The following is a 26,298-nucleotide window of genomic DNA, read 5'->3' as shown; positions in this document are numbered from 1 at the left end:
ATAAACAGTTGTTTGTTAAAAGCATCTCATGGAGAAAGTTGATCACTGCCAAGACTCTGATAGGGTTTTAAAGGTCATACCTGGCTTTCTTCATGAGGAGCTTTTCAGAATCTGGATAATGCACTAGAATTTGTTGGAGAGTCTTTTTGTCCAGCGTTAAAAGATTGGCAAACCCATGGGCTACCACATTGGCAGTTCGACGATTTCCTCCTCTTGCTGCTAGAAGGCTGTAAGAGGAGAAAAGTGAATCTTTGCCACCAGTTTCACTCTTTTTCCACCAAGATTTTTAAAAAAAAATAGATATCAAATATTTTAACCATGTATACTGCTCTGGAGAGGTGAAGGTGAGATTTCAGGTGATTGTGTAGAGGAAGTTACATGTGGTGGTGATGGAAGTAGCAACAGTTTTCAACACGTTTTGTCAAATGAAGGACTTGTAGTCATCAATGCCCCATGAGATTCTCCATCCCAGATTCCAGAAGCTCACAGTCTCCTTGGACTGGGTAGCCTCTATTTGCTCCTCTAGATTCACTGTTCATCTTCCCCATCCTCTTTGCTCCCCAGAAAACTGACCTCTGTAGGCTTGTCCTCTGACCTTCATTTGAGTGCAGCCAATGGGAACTACCAGTAAGAAGCTGGAAAGCAGGAGGAGTTTGGTGTTGGAGCATTTATTCCCCTGTTCATTCCTTGCTAGGCCTTAGGTTAGCAGTAGCTACAGTTCTCTACCCAAATCCATAGTTCTTGACAGGTGGTCATCTTTTTAGAAGTATGACTCCCACAACTCTTTCTTGGTTCTGGTAGCATGCCCTCCCCTTGTCCTGTTTAGGCCTAGCTGTAGAAAAACCCCCTTGCTGTTGCTAGCTTCAGGATGCATCACCGTTCCTTGTTGGATATACTTAGATTTTTCTTCCAATTTCCTTCTATTGACTTCAGTCAATAATTCATTTAGTAAAGTCTTCTTCATTACCTTGTTTGAGTGTACCTTCTGTTTTCTGCCTGGGCCCTGTCTGATACAGCTCTGACATCAAATCTTAATGATGTCCTGGTTATATCTGGTGAATCCAATCTCTTCTCCTACTTAACTCCCAAATCATCTGGTTTCTCAATATTGTAAACTGCTCTGTAGTATAGTCATTCACATACAACTTCCTATTTGAAATGTCAGTGAATTCTGGGCTTTATATATGTCTGAGACATATATATATATGTCTCAGACACATAACTAGGCATATTTGTATTTGGGAAGTGACCAAATGTAGTTGGTAAATAAATGAACACACAAATGAGTAAAAAAATGGTTAAAAATTATATCATTCACCAATAATCTGGAAAATAAAGATTGGTATTTAAAACCAAGACAAGAAAAAACAAATGTAAATGTTTAAAAAAACAACAACACTACAGGCCCTGCCTTATAAAGATAACACAATAGATTTAATCTCTTGGAGTCAACCAGTTAGGAAAAAATAGTTGTGTTTTTTTTCCTTTGTGTGTGTGTGTGTGCGTGAGAGAGAGAGAGAGAGAAAGAGAAAGAGAAGGCTCACATTAATAAAAACACTATCTCTAGGGGTAGAAAGGACAGAGAAAGCAACTTGGCAATAGGAATGTTCATACTTTCACAGCCTTGCCTTTAGGGGCAATGATGTGTGAGAAGTTGCATGGGTCCTATGCCTGAAGATTTGTATTAGACAATATGTTCTTCTCTGACTGTTGCAGAAAAGGGAACATTATGACCGGCTGTTAATTCATAAGAAACTAATATAGGGTTTCAGCTCTCACATGTGAAGAGCTTAGAAGTTATCATTTTTGTTCTTACTTCCAAAAAAAGCTGAACAAACTGGAAACCAATAACTCTTCTTGGCTCTATCAGAGAACAGAGGTTGCAGGGTAAACTCCCACCCAAATGTGGAGAGATAGGGGAATCCAGAAAGCCACAGCCAGACCTACTTACTTGGAACAGAAGCCCTGGAGATATAAGTGGTACAAACATTTAAATGGTAATTTTGACAAACTATTAGGTTGAGAGTGGATTATTGAGAAACTCTTGGGGGTCACAATTATGGGGAAACTGATACCTGTATGGGTTTATCCTTGAGGAACTCTACCACTTTCTCAAGGTTAACAGCCAAGAAAGATCTGCTTGTGGTTCTGGCAGTGGAAGGGGATGATTAATCGTCATAAAATACACCCAGAGCTTATTTGTTCTCCATAACAAAGGGCTGCTATCTAGGAAAAAAGACTACCAGAACCCTATTCCACATGAAGGAAAAGGGTTTCTCCCACCTCAGACCCCTTTTGCTTTCCTGTCTTACCCAAGGGAGAATGGGGAGCTAAGAAACACTTGTAAATGTCACATCCCAGGGCAGAGATCCACTAAAAGACTGAGATTTAATTATAAGATTATAGATCTCCCTCATATCTTACCATTGTACCAATGGGGTTCTTGTATAATAACAGTGGATTATAGCTGCAGGTTGCAGACTTTCTCTGAGGAATTGTGCTTATGGAAGGCCAAAGTCAAAAGGGGAGATAGAAACAAGGGCATTTTAGAGAAATTTGGAAGTTCTGGCACCTAGAGCTGCAGCAAACATTAAACACAGTTCAACTCCTAGCCAGATTAACATAAAACCTCACGCTAAATAAAGACCTATCAACCTCAGTTCCTATTACTGATTACATTATGTACAGCTTCCAACAAAAAATTATAAAGCACACTAAAAAAAATAAGAAAAACACAGCCTAACAAGACAAAGAAAGCATTAGAACCAGACTGAGATATGACACAGACATTGGAACTCTCAGAGAATGTGAAATGACTATGATTAATGTGTTAAGGGATCTAATGGAAAAAGTAGACATCATAAAGGAATATTTGGATGGGAAATGTAAGAGGCGAGAGAGAGAATTTCTAAGACAAATTCAAAAGGAAAGATTAGAAATCAAAAACACTGTAACAGAAATGAAGAATGACTTTGCTGGGCTCATCAGTGGATTGCACATGGCCAAGAAAATAGATGAGCTTGAAGACAGGTCAGTAGAAAGTTTCCAAACTAAAATGCGAAGAGAAAAAAAAGAATGAAAAAACCCCAATAACCTGTTCACAAACATCAAAAACTTTAGGACAATTTCAAAAAGTATAAATAGGTATATATCTTTTGTGTGTACATATACATAAAATATATACATAGCATACACCATTTTCTAATACTAGAAAAAATACTTGAAGTAATCATGGCCAAGAAGTTTACAAAATTAATGACAGATGCTAAACCACAGATCCAGGAAGCTCAGAGACTACCACACACAACAAATGCCCCTGACAGTTGTGTTTTATTCCTTTGTTTGAAATCCAAGTGCCTGACCTAAGCTTGATTGCCATTTCAAAGAGGCATCCATTTCAAAGATGCCTATCTTAACTAAACACATTGCCAGCCACCCAATTATATAAAGAGCCAAGGTTGCCTTCCCCCACTGAGGCTCCTTTGTTTTAGAGATCTTGGTTGATAACTGACCATTGGGCTGCTTGTTTTTTTCACTTCCCATACTTTAAATTCATGCTCTTATGTTTTAAATTCACCAATAAAGAGTGAGCCCACAAAATCCTATGCCCCATTCTCAACCCCAATAAAAGCAGAACCCCAGGCCTGTGCACTCTTTCTCTCTCTGTGACCTTACTGTGTGGCCCCAGGTGTGCTGTGTAATTTTTGAGGTCTTGTAAGTAATAAATCTGTATTTTTTCAAGGTTTCCTGATGGTTGTTGCTAAAGGGCATCTTACAATCTTTGTTTTTTTTTTTTTTTTTTAAGATTTTATTTATTTGACAGAGAGAGAGAGAGTGAGAGAATACAAGCAGGGGGAGTGGTAGAGGGAAAGGGAGAAGTAGGCCTGAGATCATGACCTGAGCTGAAGGCAGACACTTAACCAACCGAGCCACCCAGTCACCCTGGTATCACAATCTTAATAAAAACCACAAGGGCCAGTCCAACCACAACATTGATTATTGATAGGTTTAGATTGGGACATAACACCTATAAGAGGAACAAGGATAATAATCAGTAGACTTTTCATGAGAAGTAAGAAGTTCATGCAAGTAAGAAGAGAGGTGAGCGAAACATAGTGTTGAAGTTCCTAACAGATTAGATCATAATTGTTCTCACTACAAAGAAGAAATTATAATTATGTGACATGATAGAAGTTAGCTAATGCAGTGGTAGTAATCGTATTGCAATATATATGAATTTCTAAAACCAATATGTTGTACACCTAAAACATACACAATATTATATGCCAATTATGTATTTCAATAAAAATAAAAATAGTAAAAAAAAAAAGAAACAAAATCAGCAAGCTAGAATTCTATGTACAGTGAAATTACCCTTCCAAGGTGAAAAAGGACAAAGATTTTCTTAGAGAAATAAAAGCAGAGGGAATTCAACATTAGTCCACCTACTCTGCAAAAATGTTGAAAAAAGTTCTGCAGGAAGAAAGAAAATAATGTAGGTTAGAAACTCAGGTCTACATAAAAAGGGGAAGGACATTGGAGAAGGAATAAATAGAGGTAAACTAAAACTAAAATCTTTGTTTTTCTTATTCTTAATTGATATAAAAAATAACTTTAAATAATAAAGTAGCCAGTGCTTTGGGTGATTATAGCAAATGGATAAATGAAATGAATGACATCAATGTCTTAAGGGCTGCTAGGGAAGAACTGGGAATTCTGGGTAAGGCTCCTGCTCTGAAGGTTGTGTTCAGTGAAGGTAGTCTTGGATTAGTTTAAAATGTATGTCACAGGGGCGCCTGGGTGGCACAGCGGTTAAGCGTCTGCCTTCGGCTCAGGGCGTGATCCCGGCGTTATGGGATCGAGCCCCACATCAGGCTCTTCTGCTGTGAGACTGCTTCTTCCTCTCCCACTCCCCCTGCTTGTGTTCCCTCTCTCGCTGGCTGTCTCTATCTCTGTCGAATAAATAAATAAAATAAAAAAAAAATGTATGTCACAAACTCTAGGGGTACCACTAAAAGATCTTTAAAAGAAGTATAATTGACATGCTAAGAGAGGAGAGTTAAATGCTCAGTTGAAACCAGAGAAGGCAGGAAAAAAAGATGAAAAAATCCTAATGTTAGGCCACCTTAAGGAACCAAACAGGGCCCCTTACCTGCACTTCTCATTAAACTTAGGTCCAGGACTATCCAGGCTGCTTAAAAATGGAATTACTCCCTCAAGACAGAAAGCAGGTATTTGGAATCCATAAATGTTGACCATGTTAATGCCTACTTACTTTGTTTGGTGATTTCACATTTTAAATTTCTTGTTCCATGACAAAAACACTTTTTGTTTCTCTTTCTTTCCCTTTCTTTCTTTCTCTCTCTTTCTTCCTTTCCCTTCCTTCCTTCCTTCCTTCCTTCCTTCCTTCCTTCCTTCCTTCCTTCCTTCCTTCCTTCCTTTCCTTCCAGAGAAAGGGGCAGAGAGACAGAAGGAGAGGGAGAATCTTAAGCAGGCTCCACGTCCAGCTCAGAGCCCATCACAGGGCTCAATCTCATGACGCTGAGATCATGACCTGAGCCGAAATCAAGAGTCAGACGTTTAACTGCTGAGCCACCCAGGCACCCCCCAAAAACTTATTCTTTAGTCCTTTCCTGAGGTTCTTCACAAGACAAGCTTTGCTTTCACCTTCTTCTTCTTTTTTTTTTTTTAAGGAAGAGAAATGAATTTTACCTCATTTACCTGCCTATCTATCTATCCATCCATTTACTTCCTATCTATGTTCTTACTTGTCTTTCTATGAAATGGATGTTGGTATTTGAAGGACAATGATAGAATGAGCCTATTTCCTTTACATTTCTGTTGCCTTGTGCACAGGGTAATCCAGTAGTTAGGCAGGGCTAGATGGCACTGGGGAGCTTAATTTGGGCCTAAGAATGTCTCTGTGTGTGTCAGACAATGAGAGCAGAATGGAAATAACATATTTAAATGTCAGGTTATTTTGAGATTTCTCAAGCTTTAATTAAACTTGCCTACAGGTTACACGTTTAGAGTGCTTGATGAGTTTTTGAACGGAAGAAATAGTCTGTTTGCCAGATGGATTTTGCCCAAACTCTCTCAGCAACGTTTAAAATAGCCTCTTTTTTTTTTTCTTCTGTCCACAAAATGCTTCTCCAGCATTCCACCAATGGAAAGTTTCATGCATTAAACAGCTTAGTAAGAAGATCCCTAAATATTCCCGACCCCATACAGTTTCTGAAAGCACGTACTAGAGGATAAATAGTTAAGGTTAATGATAAGTGTCTGCAGGTCAAGAAACAGTGAACAGAGCAATGGCCCAGGAAAGAAAGGAATGGATGGATTCTAATTCTAGATCCACCTCTGTGTGCTGTGACCTTAGACAATAACTTAAAGACATTTTTGATTTTCACATCAATCATGTAAGTATTTATTAAGCACCTACCATGTATTCAGTGCAGTGAGTTAAAGTAGGGCAAAAGAAGAATTATTGAAGCCTGGTATGGTTTTGTGGAAAGAATACAGATTTTGGAACCAGATACCTCTACCATTTATTATGTGCATTTCTAAGCAGGTTACTTAATCACTCTTTTAGGAAACAAGACCATCTTTTACTACCTACTATAAGTATGTGATTATCTTTAGGGAGAAATAGGTGTTTATAGACTCCTGATATTTAATTATGAAGAAGGCGCTATTAGGTACAATTCTTGGCTGAGAAATTTTAAACCCTGATTTGTGGTATGTAAATGTAACAAGTAATAATAAATATAACTGTATTACCTGGGGTTCTCCAGAAAAACAGAACAAATAGGATATATACAGATATATACATAAGAGGAGATTTATTATGGGAATTGTTATGGAGACTCTTAAGTCCTACAATCTGCCATCTGCAAGCTGGAGACCCAGGAATGCTGATGGGTGTCACTGGACTGAGGGGGGGATTAGGGGGAAGCTAATAGTGTAAATCCAGGTCTGGGTCTCAAAGCCCAAGAACCAAGAGTGTTGATGTCTGATGGCCAGAGAAGAAGGATGTGTCAGCTCAAGCAGAGAGAGCAAATTAGCCTTTCCTTCACCTTTTCAGTACCTCAATGGATTGGATGATCCTACCTGCGTTGGTGAGGGTGATCTTCTTCACTTGGTCTATTCAAATGCTAATCTCTTCCCTAAACACCCTCACAGACACACCCAGAAATAATGTTGTATCAGCTATCTGGGCATCTCTTAGCCCAGTCAAGTTGACACATAAAATTAACCATCATAGGGGCGCCTGGGTGGCACAGCGGTTAAGCGTCTGCCTTCGGCTCAGGGCGTGATCCCAGCGTTATGGGATCGAGCCCCACATCAGGCTCCTCTGCTATGAGCCTGCTTCTTCCTCTCCCACTCCCTCTGCTTGTGTTCCCTCTCTCGCTGGCTGTCTCTATCTCTGTCGAATAAATAAATAAAATCTTAAAAAAAAAATTAACCATCATAGTACTAGTGGTACTATACATAGCACTAGCGTGTGGATAAATGAGTGAAATCAGTTATGAGGAATAAGTGGTGAGATGAAGATCATATATGTGTGTATATAAACATATACATATATACACACATTATGCATATATAATATACATATATGTAATATAGAAGTATGTGATATGTATAAATCACAGAGAGCTAAAATATTTATATGGTCCCTGTCAGTCATTCATTCTGAGCTTTTTTCCAGAGTTGCCACATATGGCATCATAAATTGTGCACTGCATACATAGACTATGTGACTGGAGCTCCCTAGGCTTGTGCAGTACACAGCCTCACAGCCCTTTTTAGCAGAGCTAGTGTATCCAGAAAGCATTCACACAGATAACTAGAAGACAGAGGGGTATAAATTGGGCATAAATTGAATGGAAGGGCAAAAGAAAAACAAGAATGGAGACATAAATGAGATTTGCAAAAATGCGAACTTTGCTATAAGGGCTTCAAATTTGACTCTTAGTCTTTTATACCTCAAAAATGGATGAATTCTTAGCTTTAAGGACGATAAACATGTCTCCTGAAGGGCTTAGTCGAGAGACCATGTGTAAATGGTGAATACCATCTTCATATTTTTATGATAGATACAAAAATAAATTTTCTAAAACTGTGATATGGTCCTCATTAAAGGCTGTGTGTCACTCCAATGTCCAGTTCAGTAAGAATAATTCTGTAGGTGAGGAGGGGAATCAGTATGATGCATTCCAGGTAACTTGCCCTCTCTTTGTTGTACCTAGAATATTCAGAGAAAAAATAATCCCCCTTAAACATTGCCTTTCTCAGCTGGACTTTTAATAAATAGTGTTTCTATATGAGTTTGATATTGTACAAAACATTATGCCTTAGAAGCCTGTCATGTGGGAGAATATAAGGAATTCACTGTATAAACTGAAAAGAAGAAAAAAAAGAAATTAGAGATAAATTAGGAGTGTGTAGAAATACCTTACTCCATAATGAGCTAGACATGATGCCAAGTTCAGGCTATAAAGATGATTAACATCTGCCCATAAACTGCTTATATTCTAGGAGTGGGATGTGTGTGGGTGAGGATTGTCAGACTAGCAAATATAGTAATATTACTAGCTAATATTTTTGAGTGCTTACTATGAGTCAGGTATTTTTCTAAGTTTTATTTTTTAAGATTTTATTTATTTTGGAGAAAGAGAGAGTGAATGAGAGAGTGTGAGTGGGGGAAGAGCAGAGGGAGAGGTAGAGAGAGAGAATCTCAAGCAGACTCCGTGCTGAGTGCAGAGTCTGAGGTGGGGCTCAATTTCACAACCCTGAGATCATGACCTGAGCTGAACCCAAAGTCTGACGCTTTCCCAACTGAGCTGCCCAAACACCCTCTAAGTCCTTTTTTAATGTATTTATACATATAACGTTTTCCAATCCTATGGGATAGTTATATATTATTATTAATCCATTTTGACTGTTGAAGAAATGAAGTCTCAGCTGAGTAACTTCCTCAGAGTCACACAGCTCCTAAGTTGTGAAATTGGGATGCAAACCCATACAGATTTCTTAAACAGGTAAATGCAGTTCAAAATGGTAGATACAGGGTGCCTGGTTGACTCCGTCTGTTAAGCATCTGACTCTTACATTTTGGCGCAGGTCGTAATCTCAGGATCATAAGGAGATCAGGCTCTGTGCTAGCGGGGAGTCTGCTTGAGATTCTCTCTGCCTCTCCCCTGGCTCGCACTCTTTCTCTCTAAAATAAATTAATAAATCTTTTTTTAAAAAACCCAAATGGCAAATGCTTTAAATGTAAAAAATGAGAATGTTTCCTAAAATAAAGATATTTCTAGTTTAAAAGCATTTTTTTCCACGTAGAAAAAACATTTCCTAGAATAGAAATAAAACTGTCTCTGAATACTGTCGATCGAAAGAGTATCACATCCAATGCTGAGTGAGACATTAAAACTTCAAATGTCTGTTCTCATTAAGCAAATTTCCAAGTGGATTATATTTAGAGGGCAGGAGGTTAGATCACCCGTGTAGCCTTTTTCTGAGATAGTCTTTTATCCTTTTCAGTGTTATTGGAAAACACTTCATTGCTTGAAAATTTTTACCATTTCACTAAAAATAAATTCTAACAAAACTTTTGTAGGTGAGCAAATATCAGAGGATGTTCTAGCGACACCACTGCCCAAAATGCTTGCTCTTTGCAGATACTTTGATATTCATAAAACTACTGCAAGGCAAACACATGTTAACCTAGAATTTCATGGGTTTCTTTTTTAATAGTTTGAGAAAAATCTGTATATGTGGACTTTCATCAGAGTTAGAGAGTTCAGATTTCATAGATACAAAACACAAAGCCCTTTTTCCCCTAGCAGGTCTTGATAATAGAGTTGAACTAGCCTCAGAGGAAGTGAATGAACAGTGAAGAATCCAGGTAAAAATTCTAAGGATGTGGAGAGGAAAAAAGAATAACATGTACATTTTATTCCATGCCCTGTTTACCTATATACTTTCAAATGCTCAGGAGAATACTTTGTTATTGATACTCTGGTTAGAAAATACCATATCAAACAACCTATATACTAGCTTATTAAGGGTTTCTTTGGAGTCAAAACAGCTAACTATGACATGTATTAATGACCATGTCAATCTGGTGATGTAGGTTCTTACCTACACCTACTGACATAATAACTGAGGTCCAGAATCAGTGAAGCGACTTATTCAAAAACAAATACTATGAGTTTCATTGTTTAAATTCAAATGTAAGACTAGAGCTGACTAATCAAGAGAACTTTGCTTTCCACTTGAACTCTAGTGCTGCCAATGAAGTCACTGGCATTATTTTAATGATACATATTTACTTGCCTGTGGACATTAGAAAAAATAAGGGAGGAAGCCAGTTAGGCTGGCATATAAGCTATGCCAAAGTCTGACTGTTAGAATCTTGACTCCCTCCCTGCTGTTCCAAATGGTGGTGAGGAACCTTGATTTTCATAGAATTAGAGACATTGGACAAAGTTACCTTAGGAGCTGTCCTTAGGATATTTGGATACATGTTTTAACAATGGTACGGATAATATAGTTGTTTACAGGAATACTGTGAAACTTAGAAGAGGTATGCTTTTTGCTCTAAACAAAAAGGTGCTACACAATCAAGAGATGGTTTACAAAAGGACATAGTGAAAATACAAATACATATTTTTAATACAGGTAGTGTTTACAGGTTTGAGATAAAAAATAAAAATGAAGAATTTTCTTTCTCAATATTAATCAAAATATCTTACCCCTGCTCATGTTTCTAATGGAACTACTCTTTCTGTCTTTAGGAAAAGTGGTTGAGTGCAGCTCAGGGACACGAGGGTGCGGGGGCACCGGGTTGAGGGGGCGGTAAGGGATAACCGAATTATTCTGATGAAGGGTAAGAATATGGAATTAAAATGGTCTAAAATGGTCTGGTACTCCTATTTTAAAAACTGAGTGTTCAGGAGAAATAGGCAAACATGGTGTGGAGGGAAAATAGAGGTTTAAAGTTATTTTTCAAAAATTTTGGGCTTTTCACTATGATACAAGGTAAATATCAAAAAAGCATTCTCAGAATGGGGGATCTGACCAATAAAACTAATGAAATGTCAGAATTTAAATATTTTAAATGAAAACCACACTATCTAAAATATATAAGAATACATCAATGCCTAAATTCTACTCAATAACCTGCTATCTATGATGAAAAAAGGATGATGAAAAAAGAAATACAGAAGGTAAATAAATGATCATATTTATGAAAATAAATAGGTCCATAGAAAATTAATTCATTTAGAAAATATTTATTGCAGGCCTATTATTTTCCAGGCACTATTTAGAGAAATGCAAATTAAAGCAACCTATTAGAATGCAAAACCAATGAGAATAATAAAGTAAAGCCAGTGATGTTAAGGAAAAATAGCTATACATTGCGTGTTGTATTATAAATTGATTCAATTTTTTTGGAAATTAATCTGCCCATATATTACAAGAGTTATAGAAATGTTTCTACCTCTTGACCTAGTTATTTCACTTTTGGGAATAAACCTCAAAGAAATAAAAACAAAGTAATTTTATAAAGATAAACACAGCAGTGCTATTCTTAATAATAAAAACTGACTGAAAGGGCACAAAGCTGAATATGCATATTCATGACAAAAATGAATGTCTATTAGTACATTTGCAAAGATAGATAATTACATTCACTTATTTACTGAATAACTATTAGCCACTATGAAGGCCAGGCACTGCCCTAAGGGTTGGGAATTGTGTGCAGAACAAACCAAATGTGTCTGCTACCGTCCCTGGAAACCGATGTCTTTGTGCAAAATAGAAAAATGTAGCTTCTCTGGCACATGCAGTCCTGTGGGTGCAAAGCTTGGCCAGAAAAATGCTCCCATTTGCAAAGTAAAGAGTACCTGTGTGTGAAGAAGAGCACAATAGCAGGGAGGGATCATGACTCAGGAGTGGAATATGGCCCTTCACTAGTTATCTTGATGCAAAGCACAACTGGAACAGCCATACACAGTAGTCCTGGTGCCCACAATTTAGTGAGGAAGAAAGATATCAAAGAAATAAAAGCACCAAAGAGGGCATAATTACAAAAATAAGTTCTCAGAAAGAAAGGAATATAGTCTGACCAGAGCATATAGCAAGGAGAACTGGGAGGTCCCTTAAGTGGAGAATATAGGAAGTTCTGGAAGAAGCTGAGATTAAGTAAAGGAGATGGGAAAGTGTCCAGACAGAGGTAACAGCATGTGTGAAAAACTCCCTATGGCCATATGGCATGTGGCATATTCAGGGAACTGAAGTTTGAATTAAAGAGAGCATGGGAGTGGGGTGCAATGTGAAATAAAGAGGTGGGCAGTGGCTAACTTCTATAGGACCTTGTAGGCCAGGATAAGAACTTTGTTCTTAATTCCTAAAAACAGCATAAAAGCATTAAATTGTTTTAAGAAGAAGGGCAGGGACACGATCATATCTGTGTTTCCAAAAGATCCCTCTGGCTGCAGAGTGGAGACTGGACTGCAAAAGATATAGATATAGAAGTGGGAAATGAGGAGTAGGCCATTGCAGTTGTCCAGTGAATGGTGGAGGTGGTTTGGACCAAAGAAGGAGCAATGGAGATGGTAAGATGCAAATGATTGGAGACATATCAAGGAGGTAAGATTGATAGGTCTCAGAAGTGCACTGGCCATGTAGGGTGAGTAGAGGGAGATGTTAAGCATACCTTTTTTTTTTCCCCAGTGAAAATTTTAAAGTTATCAATTTAAAGTTAAATTTCCTAGGGCTGCTTTAACAAACTGCCACATAACCAGTGACTTACAACAATAGAAATGCATTCTCTCATAATTCTGGAGGCCAAAGTCTAAAATCAAGGTGTTGGCAAGGCTGGGCTCCCTCCAAAGAATCTGGGGAAGAATTTTTTCTTGCCTCTTTCAACTTCTGGTGGCTCTAGGAATTCTTGGCTGTGACTACATAATTCCAATTTCTGCCTCAGTCTTCAGATGGCCTTTTCCTCTTCCCCCTGTGTCTGTGTGTCTTTTCCTCTTCTGTTTCATGTGAGGATACTTGTCATTAGATATAGGGCTCATCCAGATAATTAAGAATAATCTTGTCTTGAGATCCTTAACTTAATTATATCTGTAAAGAGCCTTTTTTTTTTCCCCCAAGTAAGGTTACATTCATAGGTTCCAGAGGTTAGGGCATGGATATATCTTTGTGGGGGCCACCATGCAACCACTATAGGCATTATGTGAATAATCCTTTACATATCCTACAGTAGGGACTACCAGGAATGATCTTTGTGCACACATTATTGTCTGCATGTGCCATTTGAAGCACTGAAATGTCTTCCTTCAGTTCCCAAATAAGCTCAAGTTGCCAAATCCAAGGGATACACTGGTCATTTTGAAGCCTTGTACTCCATAACATCCTGTGTATACTCCATCGTTGGATGTAATCCATACATTTCATCACCTGGTATTGGAATCTTTCGTTTCCTTGTCTCATGTGTTTGTAAGGCTCTTTAGGGAGGCAATTGTTTCTTTTTGGCCATTCTCGTTTACCATGTCATGTGTGGCCTTCTTTGAGGCACTTCACATTATGTTGTAAGGGGTCCTGGATATAAATTTCAGTTGTTTTTTATAAATCACAATGAACTAATCAACTAAAAATTACTGAATACACCTACAAATTATTTTTGAAAGGAGGTGGGATATCAATGAAAATCAATATTTATTGTATAGTTTTTTATTCCAGTTTTATTGAGAAACAATTGACATGTATCACTGTATAAATTTAATCACTGCATGATGATTTGATTTATATATATCATAAGGTGGTACTACAGTAAGTTTAACTAACATTCATCTGTTCATACAAGTACAATAAAAAGAAAAGAAAGAAAAAAGGAAAAAAGGAAAAAATTTGTCTTGTGATGGGAGCTCTTAGAATTTACTCTTAACTTTCCTATCTATCATACAGCAGTGTTAGCTATAGTCATCATGTTGTACATTACAACCCTAGTACCTATTCATCTTATAACTGGAAGTTTGTACCTTTTGACCACCTTCCTCCAATTCCCCCTACCCCCTATCCTCTGCTTTTGGTAACCACAAGCTTTTTTTATGAATGCTTCTTTCTTTCTTTCTTTCTTTCTTTCTTTCTTTCTTTCTTTCTTTCTTTCTTTCTTTCTTTCTTTCTTCTCTCTCTCTTTCTTTCTTCTTTCTTTTTAAGATTCTACATATAACTGAGATCATATGGTATTTTTCTTTCTCTGTCTGACCTATTTCGCCTAGCATAATGCCTTCAGGGTCCATCCATATGTTGCAAATAGCGGGATTTCTTATGGCTGAATAATATTAATATATATACAGATATCCATATATATATGAATATAACTTTTTAGCTATATTTATATTAAACAAAATAGACTTTAAGTTAAAAATGGTAAAAAGAGACAAAGAAAGTCATTATATAATGATGAAGGGTTAATGTATCAAGACATCATTGTATCCCATAATTCCTGTAGGCCTTTTTCACTTTTTTCATTCTTTTTTCTTTTTCCTCCTCTGGGTAATTTCCAGAGTCTTATGCTACAGATCACTGATTCTTCTGTGTGGTTGAGTCTATTTTTGAAACTATCTATTGAATTCTTCAGTTCAATTATTGTGCTTTTCAACTCTTGCATTATATATATACATATTTTGATCATTATATTTCTTTGGTTGAACTTTTTTTTTTAAGATTTTATTTTTAAGTAATCTCTGCACCTAATGTGGGACTCGAACTCACAACCTTGAGACCCAGAGTCACACACTCCACCAACTGAGCCAACCAGGTGCCCCGACCATAGCATTATTTTTGAGGGTTCCATATTTTCCATTAAAAGCTGCAACACAATTTAGGGTATTTAATGTCCTCTTGGTGGGCATTTAGAAAGGTTCTAGGGTTTTTTTTAAGATTTTTATTTATTTACTTGTCAGATAGAGAGAGATATATATATAGAGAGCACAACTAGAGGGAAAGGCAGCTGAGCAAGGAGGCCAATGCGGGACTCCATCCCAGGACCCTGGGATCATGACCTGAGCTGAAGGCAGATGCTTAACTGACTGAGCCCCTCAGGTGTCCCAAAAGGTTCTAGTTTTTTATATGCAGAGATGACTATTACTTCTCCTTACTTGATGTAACCAAGTGAGGTCAAGTCGAGAAAGGGGCATAGATTTAGTGCAGTGAGACCAGGGAGAGACAGAATGTCCAGGGATCTCAAGAACTCCTGATGACACATCCCCACACATCTTTGGTTGAACTTCTTATTTTGTTTATAAATTGTTTTCCTAATTTTGTTCAATTGTCCGTCCGTGTTTCCTTGTATTTCCTTGAACTTCCCTAAGAGGAGTATTTTGAATTCTTTGTCTGACAGTTCATAGATCTCTATTTCCTTAGAGTCAGTTATGGAGCTTTATTAATTTTCTTTGGTGTTCTCATATTTGCCTTATTTTTCATGATCCTTGATTTTTTACATTATTATCTGCACATCTGAATAATTGGGCTCCAATTCCTGACTTCACAGGTTTGCTTGGGCAGGGACAGTTCTTCACCAGTCAGTTCAGTTTGGGTTTCTGGGTCTCTGTTGGTATGTCCTTGGTGTGGCAGTAGCAGGTATGGCCTGCTATTACAGTCAATTTTTATGTGATGCAACTGTTCAAATTCTAAGGGTGGAGATGGGTTATCTTGCCATTGGCTGAGAACAGCCGGATAGGACTGCTGGCTTAGTTTACTATTGAAGTGAGGCTGGAGGACAGGCTTACTGGTTGCCTGGATTTTCTGGTCAGGCTTACTAGATGGTCTAGACTGGGTACACTATTCAGTAGTAGATGGGGCTATACATGAGCTTCCCTGATGTAGCAGGATGGGACTCAGCTTGTTGTTTGGGGACCTAAATCAGGCCAGAGTGTGTACTGAATTCCTTGGTTAGGTGAGGCCACTGATTTTTCTCATTAGATGGGGGAAGCTGTGGGCTGTACTCCCTGTTCAAGTGTCACTATACAGAGGGCAGTTGAATGGGCTATGTAGCTTCCTGTGTGCTTTGGTTAGGTTCCTTAGCTGGATAGGCTAAAGGTTGTAGTCAGCAATGAGGAGGGGTGTAAATTAGATTCCTTACCTGCGCACAGTGGGAAAAGCAGCTCTAAAGCAGGTAAAGCTCATTGTTTGCTAACTCAAGCCAACCTGCACCCCAAGTTTCCTGACTGAACAGGGCCACTGGCTTTGCTTTGCAAACTATCAGCTCTGCCTGCCTACCTTGATTAAGCAGCTTCAGTGCCACTGGGCCAGCATAGTTTCTAGGAGTTGTCACCACCCCTTACTGGTCAGATGGGTCCAGAAGGCAGTCTCCACAGCAGGTGGGGCTATGTCTTAGCTCCCTTGCCTGAGTGAGAGAGAAAGGGACTGTTCTAGACTCTTCTAAATTTCCTAAACAGGTTCTGTGGTTGACAAGAGCTACTCTTAGCCTTGACTATGAATGAATCCCCCTGCCTGTGCACATCATGGGAATGCTCCATGTCCAGTACTGGGTTTTCTGGGGGCGTTCAGCTCTGCCTGCCTGCTTCTTGGCTTGAGTGCCACTGGCTTGCACTGTTTCCAGGAGTTGTTGCTAGCCCTTCTGGTCAGATGGGGCCAGAAAACTCTCCACAGTGGGTGGGGCTGATTTAGCTCCTTGTCTGGATGAGGGCAAACGGGACTCTAAGGTCTGCAAACCACCTTGTTTGAAGATCAGAATCAGACAGATCCACACTTTGCTGAGTTCCCTGGTCAGAGTGCATTCCTGATTTGGTTCTGCAAAGTTGTTGGTTGGGATTACTACCTGGGCATGCCAGGTATGAACTTAGTCTGTTAAGATCCACTTGCCGGCCATTGCAAGCCTCTCCTCTCTTTTCCATCACAGTGAGATTCCCAGTGGTTGAGACATAGATTCTCCTGTCACCCCTGTGGTGAAAGATCAGAGTATGGGCTCCCACAATGCTTGAGGGGGATGGTTGTCCCTCTTGGGTTCTCTTTTCATACTGGAGAAACTGGAGGCTCAGGGGAGACCTCTCTGTGTGGTGCTATGCTGGTCTTGGGGAGGGGCAATATGGTCACTGTGTAGTCACTTCTTCTACCCTTCTAATGCAGTCTTTTGGTCTCTGTGGTGCAGGGGGCACCTCAGCCACACCCACGTGTTCTAGGATTCTCTCAGTAGTGTCTTGTTTTCTAATAGTTGTTAATTGTGCTTGTGAGAAGGAGCAAAGTGGGGAAGAACTTATGTTGCCACCTTGGTGATGTCATTGGCCTATTGTATTATTTTTATGTAGCTGCAGATGACACAAAGATGGAAAATTCTATGGGCGCCTGGGTGGCACAGCGGTTAAGCACCTGCCTTCGGCTCAGGGCGTGATCCTGGCGTTCCGGGATCGAGGCCCACATCAGGCTCCTCTGCTATGAGCCTGCTTCTTCCTCTCCCACTCCCCCTGCTTGTGTTCCCTCTCTCGCTGGCTGTCTCTGTCTCTGTCAAATAAATAAAATACAAAAACCTTTAAAAAAAAAAGATGGAAAATTCTAGTTCTTATATTTTAATAACTTCATCTGTTGGAAAGATCCATCTGAACAAATTAAATATAAATCAGTGGTAACTACTGTAGTAAAGTCGTAAATAAAATAGTATGGAAGCATAGAACAGGGAGTAACTGTTATTTTGGGGGTGGTTAGAGATGGCTTCAGAAAACTGACCCATGAATTGAGCCTTGAACAGTGAGTAGATATTTTCCAGAGGGAGAACATTCCAAAGAGATATGAAACCAGTAGGGAATTCTATTGAAATCACAACAGCAATATCAATGGTAGAAGTTCAGATGTGTTCAAAGAATGGTGAGATGCAGAAGGGAGATAGGAAGTGGTTAAATACATATGGTGAATAAGACTTGGCACTTAGTATATGTGTAAGGAAAACAATGGAGTCAGAACTACTATAAGACCATCCTTTGGCAGACCCTAGGCTTCTCTATTAAAAATGGGGTTTCTACACTCTTCAGATATTAGTTAGAAGTGTGGTCTGGGTTTTCTCCATGACAGGTTGTAAATTTATATTTTAGTCAGGGCTTTGCTCTTTCAGATTAATATATAATGTCTTTGCAAGCCCTCATTCTTTTCTTTCTTATTTATTTCCTCAGAAAAAAGAACCTTCTTTAAAAAGCTATATGATAGTGCTGGATGTAGCTCATTTTAACAAAGGTCAAAGCATTTTTGAGTAGTAAACATGATCACCAGATCTTTCCAGTATCTAGATGTTTGGCAGTCATGCCTCATCACTGGAATAAATAACTAGAGCTCCAGGGGCATACGACAGCTGTGGACATATGAAGCCTGTGGATATCTGGGAAGAGCCAGACACATCCTGTTTCTCCTCAACCATAGCCAAGAAGAGAATCAAGGCAAAAATCTCCCTTTTGCTTGAATCAACCAGACTTTTGGGCAAGCATAGAGCTTGCTGGGTCTACTGGTTTCAATTTGGCCTTAGAAACCAAATGGGTAATAGGAGATTTATTTGAGAAGTTACTGTTAAGAATCTAAGATTCTTTTCAATTGCAGCTCAGCAGCACCTGGATTCTATTCCTAGAGTATTTCCTCCTGTGATGATAGTATCAGCAATTAACATACTTATATTTATAAAGCTTTATTCTTCAGGGAGTACTCAACCCTTGGGAGAGGTCAGCTAATTAATTTCTGACTGTTGCATGTTTTATGACCTTGAAGATTACAGTGGTTATTAAGTTACTAAAATATTAAATCATGGGGCACCTGGGTGGCTCAGTCAGTTGAGCAACTGTCTTTGACTCGGGTCATGATCCTGGGTTCCTGGGATAGAGCCCCACATTGGGATCCTTGCTCAGCGGGGAGTCTGCTTCTCCCTCTGCCCCCTCCCCCTCCCCCACTCGTGTTCTCTCTCGCTCTCGCTCTCAAATGAATAAATAAAATCTTTAAAAAAATATTAAATCACTTTTGCAAGGACTCCCAGTAAGGAAGCAATAGAAAATAGGTGAAGAATTAAAGTCTTGGACATTCTGAGAAGTGTTTCCATCATTTCCCCAAAACAGGACCCTCACAAGAGTGTCCACTCTGTTTTAAGCAAGGACAAAAAAATTTAAAAAGTGAGGCCACATTATCAATAGAGAAATAACATGCTTCAACATTCTATGGAAATCTTTGTTATACTAATATGAAGTCATCTGAAATTATCCATATCTCTCAAACCCTGAAGATAATTTCTTAGCAGCTATGAAGTCAAAGATTGGATGAACATCATTCTTCTGTAGTATGGTGGAAAGATCACTGGACCCTGATCCACAAAACTCAGGTTTAAATGTTGTCCCTTCCACTTATTAGCTATGTTATCCTGGACAAGATAATTGGTGCCTTAAAGTTTCAATTTTCTCAATTCTGAAATTGATATATCAATAACTGCCTGACAGCACACCCTTCTCTTCCCTTTCAGAGCCAGCATCCTAGTTCAAGACTCCATCATCTTTCACTTGAACTGCTACAACTGACTCTTAATTGGTTTCCTCTATTTTATGCTTGCTCTTCTACTGTCTTTTCTCCACATAGCTGTTGGAGAGGTCATTTAAAATCATAATTCAAATTGTATCACTTTTGCCTAAAATCCTTCACTGGCATCCATTTGTCTTTAGAATAAAATACAAATTCTGTACCATGGCCTAAAAGACTTGTAAAATCTGGTTGTTGCTCACTCCTTGGCTTACTCAAAATTGCTCTCTTAGCCTGACATTTAAGTTTTCCAACAATCTGACAACTAATTCTCCCAACTCTTCTTTCATCATTCATTCATTCACATATATACATATTCAACATATACTGAGTATCTACCTTATGCCAGGGACTGACTAGGCCCTGGGTCTAAGGAGCTGAATGAGTTAGGTCTTTGGGGGAAGAAGGGATAAATAGAAATGTGAAAATCCTTTTTTTTTACCAGTGCTCTCAGAACAATCAAACCTTTGCCAAATTTGAGCAGGAAGCTTATTTATTTTTGAGCTAAGATTTTTCTTTTATGACAAATAATAGACTTTAATACTTATGATGTATCTTTAAGATACCTGATTTCTCCAAACACTGCTCCAGCTTTCAGAGTAACCAGAACTTGAGCACCATCAGAACCTCCAAGAACTTGGACTTCTCCTTGCTTGATGATATACATTTCCTTGCCGATTTCTCCCTGTGTACCAAATATAAAGAGAAAATGGTAGTCACTTTACTCTTGACAATTATGCCCCAAATTAAGAAATATAAACCGTTCCAGAAGAATAAATATAAATAAAGAACGCAATATCAATGTAAAAGTAATTATCTTAAGACTTAAGGTAGTTATGGATGTATTATATGAAAGGAAATTACTAGGAAAGTGATACTTCCCAACATGTAAGCACTGTATGCCACCACTGGACAGGTGAAAATGTTTCAGTCAGCACATTGTTTCAGGGACAGGTATGGGTAGAGGAAATAATTGGTTGTAAGCATAGTCACCCTGGCTTTGGTGGTCACTGATATGCTTTGAAGAAGCTGCTTGGTGTATCAAAAGAGCATAGGCTACAGCCATTTGAAGGCCAACTCCACTCTTCTGCCTATAACACTGAGGTCTGAGTTTAGTAATTGGAGTACAGGAGACCTTTAAGCTATTATTCTTGTTCCATATTGAAAGGAAAGTGTTAATGCATCAGGTTGTTTTACTCAGTCTTGCTTATCTCTGGGGACTCTTGGAGCCAGGGCAATGATGCTTGTTCAAGCCAAGAGAACTGAACTCCTGGAATATTCACATAGTAACTGGTTAATAGTGTTATTCTGTATGCCTGGGGCAGTATAGCAAGATATACCAGGCTGTCAACATTGTTTAATGTAAACACAAAGATTTATGATGCGTATTTGGTATCTGGTTTGGAGTCTGAATCACGGCTAGTCATGTAGCTATGTGACCAGCACCATTTAACAAATTTGACCTCGATACTCTGATGGGCTTCCCTAGGTGGAGACATTTTGTCTTTGTCTTTAGGTCTACAGCCAGAGAGAAAAATGTATCCTTATGACCCTCCCAGAAGTAGGACTTAGGAAGCCTGCACCTGATTTTTCTATTCTTTGCCTATGTGTAACTTTTTCTTCCTGTTCCTACACTGTTTGCCTTGCTATAATAAAACTTAAGCCATGAATATAACTTTATGTTGAATCATGTAAATCACCAAACTAATGGGTGGTTGTGGGACCCTTTGGACATCTCTTCTCACTCCAAGATCCAAAAAGAATAAATATGTTTTACAATGGACCTAAATTGCAATTGGGTCAAGAAAAGCTGTTAAATTCTAAATAAGCTGGTTTGCATAACACTAGGCAAACTATTTGGATAATAACACCTATAAGTCTTAGTAAATTGTGTCTCGATCACCCTGAGGTATAAAATAATAGCATGAACACAATAAATTTACTTACTTGGTTCAGGAGGGGACTGGCTTATTTAAATTCATTAAATATTCCTGTTAGCCATATTTTCAAAAGATTAGAATACATTAACATTAACTCGGGATTAAACAATGTTGATTTTAGTTTATGCTCTATGATGGCTGAGACAATGTTTATTTTGTTCCAGTGCTGAGCATAGGCTTATGATATAGGCACTCATTTATGAATGAGGGAAATACAGTTAAACCATTTTCTGGGAAGTTTTGAAGTCCTTTAATACCAAGGTTTGTTTTCCTTCCACTTCCCTTTTTAAAAAGATTTATTTATTTTAGAGAGATAGAGAGTTTGAGTATAATTGAGGGAGGGGCAGAGGGAGAGAATCTCAAGCAGACACCCTGCTGAGTGCAGAAGCCCATATGGCGCTTGATCTCGTGACCCCTGAGATCATGACCTGAGCCGAAACCAAGAGCGAGACACTCAGCCAACTGAGCCTCCAAGGCACCCCGGTTGTTTGCCCTTCCTGACCATTAATTCTTATCATATTATAATTGTTAGGTTGAATTTAAAGTTTTCAGGTTCTACCTCTTAGTTAACATCTGTGACACTGAATTCCTCATTTTATCTTCCCATTACTTTTATGAAGAAGATAAAGTAAGCACTATTATTTCCATTTTACAGAAAGAAAAATAAAGGCACAGATCAGCACAGCTGACTAGTCAAAGCTCCATTACAGTAACTAGAAGCAAAAGGAAGCCTAGAATCTCCTAACTATGCAATGCGAGTATATTTAAATTTTGCATTGTACAGAATATTAAGCATGCATTTATTCTCAAACATGGATCAAAGTAGAAATTCCAAGACAGATGGATCTTATTACAGTTGTTTCCATAATATCAATGTTAATAACATCTTACATTTGCATAGTACTTTTAAAAATCATAATAATATCTGATATTTACATTGCTCCTTATTTTAATACCTGCATTTGTTCCATCAGAACATGCTACCTTATAATTGTAAAGCATTTTCAGGGATCTTAACTCATTTAATTCTTGCAAAAATCCCAGTGAGGTCAAAGATATTTAAAAATTGGTAGTAGAGGCTTGAAAAGTTAAGTGTCTTGAGCAAATTTACAAGGTTGGCAGATGATAGCATTAAAACTAGCAGCACCTATGTCACCTGACTCTATAGAATATATACAGATAGATCATATCTAATGATAAATCCAGTATCAACACCAATTTCTTAAAAACCAATAAAATAGCTATGAATTATTTAAAAAAAAAAAAGGAAAGGTGTCTGAATATTAGTTTTCCAAGAGATACTCCAGGAAGTAATGATTACGACAGGGCTATACTCCTTATTCTTTGCATGAAGTAATTCTCAAGGAACTGGAATGATTTTTCAAAGGCAGTTATTACAACTGACTGGAGGTAGAAGTATGTAATGGGCACTAAAATATAGTTCAGCACGTTTAATTATTTTTTAATGATCATTTCAATAATTTTCCAAGGAGATCTGGCATAATCAACGAACCAAAACTTCCACGATTTCTTGCATATTTCTAGGCTAATTTAAGCCTTTCCTGCAAGTTTAATTAGAATTCAGATAAAGTAGACATTCCTTAGAGAACAAGGTCTGACAGCATGTGCAAAATAAGATCAAACTAAGCTTTTGTGGTTGGTTTATGTACTAATTTGGAGAAAGTGTAGAAATGCAAGAGCTTCCTGTAGAGTGAGGTAACACTTAGTGAGAGAGCACTTCAAATTTTCAGGGTTCCTGTGTAGAAGGATATATTCTTCAGAAGGGGCATTCTGACACTCAAATTAATTCTTGCAATTAATTCCGGGAAAATTCCCAAGTATTCTTTGAAATGGTTCAAGCTACCCACTCAGTATATTTGGGAGTCATCTTGAAGATTAGGCATGTCAGCAAACTTCATCCCGAGCCCTGACATGTCTTCAATTATTAAGGTAACTGCCAATAGAATATGAGTTTTTTCTTTCCTGTTTCCTACAGTGATTTGTGGAAATGATAAGCAAAAACAAAGCTGAATTTAACAACTTTTCATCTCTGTCAATATCTACTATGAATTAAATCCACCTTTCTTACAAACAAAAGCAAAGAAATGTGGCAGGTAGTCTCATGCCTTCTCATTTCTGCTATTTCCCCTACTTATTCCTTTCCTTCCTTCACCTGTGTTCACTGATGTGTTTTTATTATGGAGTGCTGGATATATTAGAGGAAGGAATTAGAAATGAGAAGGCTGTATCTACTCTGGATTTCACACTTTGTTAAGCAAATTTGAACTGCTTAGGGGCATGGGTGTTAAAGTTTCTATGAGTTATCTCAATTTCCAGTCCCTGCTGTTATTGGAACAAATTGAAAGGCCATTTTGGTGCATTAAGGCCATGTCATTCCAAATGTACCACTGCCCTAAAGGGGTCCTTAAACTGACCTGTGGTTTGTATTTCCCATTTCAATGAAAATGACTTCATATCACCAACCTTTCTACTTTTAACTTAGACTAATTTGTGTGGGATTGCATATTCTTGGTTTCTATTATGTCACAATCTCTCCTCCGTTTTTCCTCCTTTACCTCTGATAGCTCCTTCTCTGATTCTTCTTCCTTGACCTCCTCCATAAATAATGGTATTTTCCAAAGTTACAGGCCTTGGCCCTCTTCTTTTTACCTTTCTTGAACTTCTAATGAAGCTGGTTTCCATATGTTTGTTTTACCTCTAGTTCTATCTTCTCTCACAAACTAGACTGATTTCTACCTGTGCACCAGTTGTCTCCACCCAGATGTTGAAATACTTTATACTCTTGACCTTGTTTTACACCATTATCCCAGTTGATCACTTGCTTCCATTCTGTAAATATGCCAAGCTCTATCCTAGCTCATGGCTCCAAGTCTTCATCTAAAATGCTGTCCTCTCCAACTTATTACTAAAGAAATAGTTCTCTTTATATTTTATAAAGGTCATGGCTGACAACCTGACAACCTCCCCCCTTCTCAAGCCCCAAATCTAAATAAGTGCCATTGCCAGAACACGTTTCCCTAGTGAATTCTATTTTTCCTTTGTAGAAGTTAGCACATTTTGGAGTTATGTATTTATTTAATTTCATTTGTTTATTGTTTTTCTCTTCCACCAGGCCAGTGATTCTCAACTTTGGCTGCATTTTAGAGTTATCTGGGAGCTTTTAAAAAATATTGGTATGTGAGCTGACCCTAACCCATTGAATTGCTGGGGATGGATCCCAGACTCCTAATTTTAGGTGATTCTGATGTACACTGTGAATTGAATACCTTGCACTAGATTGTAAGCCCTTGGAGGACGAGAACCATCTTTTTTTGCTCACTGTTGGTCGGTTACACCCAGTACTCAGCACAGTGCCTGGCCATAGAACTAAAAAATATTGACTTTTTTTGAATAAGTGATGCTAAAATGTTCTAACTTTTGACTTATTGTAGTCTTCTGAACTTCCTCTGCAGAGAGTTTCTTTCTGCCTTAGAGCATGCTAATTCTTTCCTTTATCTGGAATGCCTGTTTCTTCTTTTTCTTGGTTCATGTAGATTCATTTTTTTGGCTCTCTCTCTTTTTTTTAAAGTAGCCTCCATGCCCAGCCTAATGTGGGGCTTGAAACCATGAACCTGAGATCAAGACCTGAGCTGAGATCAAGAGTTAGACATTTGGGGTGCCTGGCTGGCTCAGTCATTTAAGAGGCTGCCTTTGGCTCAGGTCATGATCCTAGGGTCCTGGGATCAACTCCCACTTCTGGCTCCCTGCTCAGCCGAGAGTCTGCTTCTCCCTCTCCCTCTAGCACTCCTCCTGCTTGTGCATGCATGCTCTCTCTCTCTGTCAAAAAAAAAAAAAAAAAGGCACTTAACTGACTGAGCCACCCAGATGCCCCTGTAAATTCACTTTTTAAGACTTGGTTTGAATAGCATCTTCTTCAGGAAGTCTTGCCAGCACCCCAGGGGGACAAGTGTCCTTACTCCATGTCCTATAACAGTTTGTGCTTACATTTACCATAGCACCTAACACATTATTTTGGAATGATAATAAGTGCTTCTCACCCTTACTTGCTTGTGAACTCCCCAAGGTTTGGGATCATTTCTCATTTCTTTAAACTGCTCATCTTCCTCTACTTTTTATTCTGATTATTGACTTCACTACTGATTTAGTCTCTCAAGATATAAAACCCAAGGTTAGCATTCCTTCTCTCCTACCTTAAGTTAGAAATCAGAGATGTGCAAAAATGTTCATTGTAAAGTTATTTATAATAGCAAACATTTGAAAATTATCATATATTCAAAAAGAAAAGATCTAAATAAAGAGATACACTATAAAAAAAGAAAATTATCGTATATTCATAGACCATAATATTATACATCTTTAAAAATGAGGTTGTAGAAGATTACTGAATAGTAAATAAAATGTTCATATGATATATAGTTACATGACAAAACATAAATACAGTATGTCAATTTTATAAAACAAGCTTTATCTATCCACCAATCAGTATAAAAAATAAGTTGCAATATATGAGTAGTGGTTATTCTGGGTAGTGGAATTTTCATCTTTATGCTTTTATGTGTTTTCCATTTTAAAAATAATGAGCATGTATTACTTTTATAATCATAAAAATTGCAGTTAAATTGGAAAGAATGTGGCATTAATTATCCATTAATTGGGTGAGCTAAATGGAGGTAACTGATAGCTTGCTGAAGACATAAAAAGGGCAGAACCACCTTTCACTTCTATAACTTTTTTCTCCACTTTAAATATTTGGCATTAA

At 38.1% G+C, this 26,298-nt stretch overlaps 1 protein-coding gene across 2 annotated transcripts in view; it reads right to left on the bottom strand.

Annotated features, from left to right (window-relative positions):
- Positions 1 to 26,298, bottom strand: part of CNGB3 (cyclic nucleotide gated channel subunit beta 3) — a 132,268-nt gene that overhangs the window by 2,701 nt on the left and 103,269 nt on the right. For both annotated transcript variants that reach the window (XM_087864417.1, XM_045805641.1), the window contains exons 15-16: positions 20,145 to 20,263; positions 81 to 227 (exon numbers count right to left, since the gene is read on the bottom strand). In XM_087864417.1, the coding sequence (XP_087720543.1) occupies positions 81 to 227; positions 20,145 to 20,263 (266 nt within the window). The remainder of the gene's footprint in view (positions 1 to 80; positions 228 to 20,144; positions 20,264 to 26,298) is intronic.

The sequence above is a fragment of the Ursus americanus genome, chromosome 9 (assembly GCF_024610735.1).
Source record: "Ursus americanus isolate L20-20 chromosome 9, mUrsAme1.1.p, whole genome shotgun sequence".
Classification (NCBI taxonomy): domain Eukaryota; kingdom Metazoa; phylum Chordata; class Mammalia; order Carnivora; family Ursidae; genus Ursus; species Ursus americanus.
Note: the sequence above shows the minus strand (reverse complement) of the source record. Positions and strands in the feature narration are given on the sequence as shown.